Raw genomic sequence first — 5,353 nt, forward strand, 5'->3', positions numbered from 1 at the left:
CCCCTGGGGAGCGGGCCTAAGCCAGCAGGTGGACATCCCCTGAGGGGTCCCAGACTGCAAGAAGGCACAGGCCGGCTGAGAGACCCCCCCGAGTGCACAAATTTTTGTGCACTGGGCCTCTAGTAATTACTATAATCAGGTGACTATGATCAATGTCTTTTAAGGGGTTTGGGACAAATATAGGTGGATGCATTTGTTGAACTCATAGAATGCTACAATTTGGAAATTTTAAATTTCATTGTATATAAAAATTCACCTTTATAAAGTGTAAGGATTTTAGTTAATAATATGCATTTGAAGTGTTTTGGTAAATTAATATATGTCTGCAACTTTGAAATGTATCAAAAGCATTCTATCTTATAATAAGATGGAATGATGGATTGAAGACTGATAGATATGTGATAAAGCAAAAGTAGTAAAATGATAATTGGATATGAGTGTGTTACCTTCAACGTTTAAAACTATAAGGAAAACAATCAGGTCATGAATTATAAAACTGGAAGGGCAAAATCCACTTTGTGACACAGAATTCTTAATTTTTATTTTGCTTATGACATATTACATTGTCATAAATGTACCTACAAGTCTAAGGTTCAACTTTTGCAAAATTAGAGCATCTTTTAAAGTAATAATGGTAATATTAAAGAAAGCTAACAGCCATAAATGTTCCCTGCATTCTATACATTAATATATACCACAAATTTCCTAATTTCAATGAGGAGTTTCTAGATGTCTACTAAAACAAACAGATCACATGTCAACAGCTTAATGTGGTAAACCTAAAGAGAATAGGCAAATTAAGTATACATGAGTAAACACAGAAAAACAAAAGTCAAACACCTAAACTAAATCCAGTATAAGCATTTATCTCCAAGGAACATACATTTTTCATGATTATTATAGTGTCTGGATTTACTATACACCTGTACATTAAAATTGGTCTATATCACATCTGTTTCTGAGATAAAATGAAAAGAAATTCAGTTCTAAACTAAACCTGAAAATGGAGAACCAGCAAATACCCAGCTGCATAGAACTTGAATAAATGTGCCTAACTCTATGTTCTGTCCACCTGGAAACATGAATAAAATAAAATTAAGGTTAACAAATGTTTTATCAATATTTACAACACCATCTATTTTAGCTGGATCCATTTTAAGTAATCATTGTAAGTACTATATCTTCTTGCAACAGCAAATCCTATATAATAAAAGCTTAATAATTATGCTAAGAGTCCTACCATTTGTTCGACCGTTCAACCAGTTCCTATGATGTGCACTAACCATCAGAGGGCAGACGCTCCAACCAGTAGGTTAGCTTGCTGCTGGGATCCAGCTGATTAGGACTGGGAAAGAAGGGCCAGACACGCCCTGGAGCCCTCCTGCAATCCCTCCCCGGCCTTGATGGTGCACTGGTGGGGTCCTTCTGCCTGGCATGCCCTCTCACAATCTGGGACCCCTCAGGGGATGTTGGGGAGCTGGTTTCGGCCCAATCCTCGCAGGCCAGGCCGAGGGACCCACTGGTGCACAGATCGTACCGGGCCTCTAGTTGTTTAAGTGCAGAATCAATAAACATCTAAGTGGACATGCTATAACAGGGAGAATGCAATAGAGTTCTAGAAACTTTAAAAGTTTTAACAAATCAATATATAGATTCCATATCCATTAAGATATTCAGTGTTCTTAAAGCACATAAAGAAATGTTTGTCAAGTAAATATTATAGCTGGAAAAATCAAAATAATAAATTAATACATCTAAATAAAACAAAGTCCTCAGTCCATTCCCTTAATACTTGGTAGATCACTTTTGTGATTCATTAAAAACAGGGAACCGAAACCAGTTTGGCTCAGTGGATAGAGCATTGGCCTGCAGACTGAAGGGTCCCAGGTTCGATTCCAGTCAAGGGCATGTACCTTGGTTGCGGGCACATCCCCAGTGGGAGATGTGCAGGAGGCAGCTGATCGGTGTTTCTCTCTCATCGATGTTTCTAACTTTCTATCTCTCTCCCTTCCTCCCTGTAAAAAAATCAATAAAATATAATTTAAAATAAGTAAATAAATAAATAAACAGGGAACTAATAACTACACTAAAATTGTCATACTGGTTTGGCTCAGTGGATAGAGCATCGGCCTGCAGACTTAAGGGTTGCAGATTCGATTCTGGCCAAGGGCACATGCCCAGGTTGCAGGCTTGATCCCCAGTAGGGGGCGTGCAGAAGGCAGCCAATCAATTATTCTCTTTTATCATTGATGTTTCTATCGTTCTCCCCCTCTCCTTTCCTCTCTGAAATCAATAAAGAAATATATTTAAACCAAGAGTAGTTCAAAACTTTGGAAAACATAAAAAAAAATATTGTCATATTATACCTACACAAGCTAGGTTTTTGTTTAAGGTGAAGAAGCGAATTCTTTTTGATAGTTTTTCAGTTTTAATCTTGTCACACAATGCTAATTAATATTATTGAACAATTACTGATCCCTAATTTAAGACACATACTATGTCATAAACACACATCTAGATATCTCCACATTTTTATATTATAGCCCTGGCCAGTGTTGCTTAGTAGTTAGTGTTGATCCACACACGGAAGCATCATGGGTTCGATTTCCGATCAAAGGCAGTACCTGGGTTGCAGGTTCAATCCCCACGACCTGCTCAGGGGCAACCAATCGATGTGTCTCTCTCACTTCAATGTTTCTCCCCACCCGCTTCCACCCTCTCTAAAATTCAACAGAAAAACTATCCTCAGATAAGGATTAAAATAATAATAATAAAAATTAAAAGGTTATTATAAAAATTTGAATCATTTTCAAATGGTTACCTGTTAAATATGAAAGTTCAGTTTTAAAGAAAACAGAAAATTATAAAAAATTCTATACTAAAATAAAGGACACTTCAAAATTAAGTAAAATTTATACTTCTACTTCACTGACTTGGCAATCATAATATTAAAGACATTTAAAAGAGAGTTTTTGTTTTTATCACCATTGTTTTCTATCTCACTATACTGAGTTACAAAAGTAAATTGAAACTAAAGGCATTAATAAATCCTGAAGGTTTTTTAGTGTTTTGGTTTTTCTGGTGGTGGTGGTGTTTTTTTTAGCTAATCCTGAAATCAGGAAAACACTCTAAAATGGGGAAAGTAACACGAAAAGATCATAAAACTGGCTAGGGAACAGGACATCAAGTTCCTATATGAACATCCAAATAAAGTTCCTAGCTATTTTCAGAAAGGCAATGTCCTGCCTTCTAGTATGGTTAATTACAGAAAGAGAAAAAATTAAACATTTTTAAAGTATATACCGTATAAAAAACACAAGCTTTTACCAAATAAATCTTTAAAAGTGCTTAATGTCCTGACCAGTTTGGCTCGGTGGATAGAGCGTTGGCCTGCGGACTGAAGGGTCCTAGGTTCTATTCCAGTCAAGGACATGTACCTTGGTTGCAGGCACATCCCCAGTGCGGGGTTGTGCAGGAGGCAGCTGATTGATGTTTCTCTCTCATCGATGTTTCTAAACTCTCTATCCCTCTCCCTTCTCTGTAAAAAATCAATAAAATATATTTTTTTTAAAAAAATTAAATTAAATTAAAAAGTGCTTAATATATACCTTCTTCTGGAGTTTTTCCACAAATCCAATGGGATTTTTTAGTGCTTCTTTCTGGTGTCTGCTTAAACTTTCAAGATCCTGGACTGCTTGAGAACGTTGAGCCTCGAGTACAGCAATCGTCTGCAATAGTCTCTGATAACTATAGAGACAAAGAAAAATACCTCACTAAAACTTTCTAATAACAACAATAAACAAAAACTGACTTCAAACCATAATCTACTATTAAGTCACAGTCTTTTTAAAGTTACCTGAAAGAGTTTAGTAAAACATATTACTGGGAATAAATGAGGTCTTCCTGAGTTACGAAGTACCTTATTCCTCCCTTAAAAATGTATTTGATTGATTTTGAGAGAGAGAGCAAGGGAGAAGAAAGGAGGAGAGAGAGACATCCATTTGTTGTTCCACATATCCATGCATTCACTGGTTGATTCTTGTACGTGCCCTGACCGGGGACTAAACCTGTAACTTTGGCCTTTGGTATATGAGAACATGCTCTAACAGAGCTACCTGGCTGGGGCCTTCCCCATGCTTTAATTCTTGAAGCTGAACAAGTACAGGCAACAAGAAAGTATCTTGACTTTCCAACAATCAAAGTCATCAAGAAACTGCTAAACTAAAAAAAATTTAAACCATAAGATATCAGCACTAGGAGGGATCACCAAATTTAGCAGCTCTGTTGTACTCTATGGAATAAGGAATCTGAGGTACGTTTTCTTGCTCAAAATTACAGAAAACTGTCACATAATTCAACATGATCTTCTGTGTCATGCTTCTCATTTGCTCTACTACACTGTTCTATAGGAAGTTAACTTTCATCTCAATTTTTAAGTATTGAATATTTTTAAAGAAAGTAGGCCAGTAAGATTTTTTACTTCCCTGCCTACAAAAGTCCATTTAGCACAGCTAACAAATTTACCCACACAAATCTACTACCTGTCATTATATTGAAATCTCACTATGATACATGTATACTAATTAATTTCCTCCCTCCCCTTCTCCCCCTCCAGTTCAAATTGTCTTGCTTTTCTGATTAAGGTCTAATTTCACATATAAATACACATATGTAAACATGTTGACCCAAAACCCTGAATACTCAAATATATTTTGCAAAAAAAATCAAGAACAGGGGGGTAGGGGAGGCCAGAGTGAAGTTAGGGTTTTTCAGGGAAAAAAGGAGATATATGTGTACTACTATGTAATACTTTAAACAATAAAATAAAATTTAAAAAAATAAACATCAACTCTGTAGAGCTTGCAGAGGTTTTGATTCCAAAAAAAAGAAAAGAATCAAGAACAAGTCACTCTATTTTGCTTCAAAATAAGTGGTTAAGCCCTAGCTGGTTTGGCTCAGTGGACAGAGCGTCGGCCTTCAGACTAAAGGTCCCTGGTTCGATTAGGGTCAAGGGCACATGCCCGAGTTGCAGGCTCAAGGCAGTAGGGGGCATGCAAGAGGCAGCCGATCAATTATTCTCTCTCATCATTGATGTTTCTCTCTCTCTCTCCCTCTCCCTTCCTCTCTGAAATCAATAACAATATATTTAAAAAACAGTAAGTGGTTAAGTCCTTAAAGCATTAATGACGCACAATTTTTTAAATTAAATCTTTATTGTTCAGAGTATTAAATATGCCCCCCATTGACCCCTTCTAATTCACCCCCACTCGAGGCCTTCACCATCCTACTGTCTGTGTCCATGATTTACGCATACAGGTTCTTTGGTTGATCTCTTTCCACCCACCAGCCCTAC

At 36.7% G+C, this 5,353-nt stretch overlaps 1 protein-coding gene across 5 annotated transcripts in view; it reads right to left on the bottom strand.

The window, feature by feature from the left end:
* The window catches only part of ZZZ3 (zinc finger, ZZ-type containing 3), a 71,592-nt gene that overhangs the window by 21,400 nt on the left and 44,839 nt on the right, over window positions 1-5,353 (bottom strand). For all 5 annotated transcript variants that reach the window (XM_015571096.1, XM_015571095.1, XM_015571094.1 and 2 more), the window contains one exon: window positions 3,609-3,747. In XM_015571096.1, coding sequence (XP_015426582.1) covers window positions 3,609-3,747 — 139 coding nt within the window. The remainder of the gene's footprint in view (window positions 1-3,608; window positions 3,748-5,353) is intronic.

This window comes from Myotis davidii, unplaced genomic scaffold, assembly GCF_000327345.1.
Source record: "Myotis davidii unplaced genomic scaffold, ASM32734v1 scaffold248, whole genome shotgun sequence".
NCBI classification, from domain to species: Eukaryota; Metazoa; Chordata; class Mammalia; order Chiroptera; family Vespertilionidae; genus Myotis; species Myotis davidii.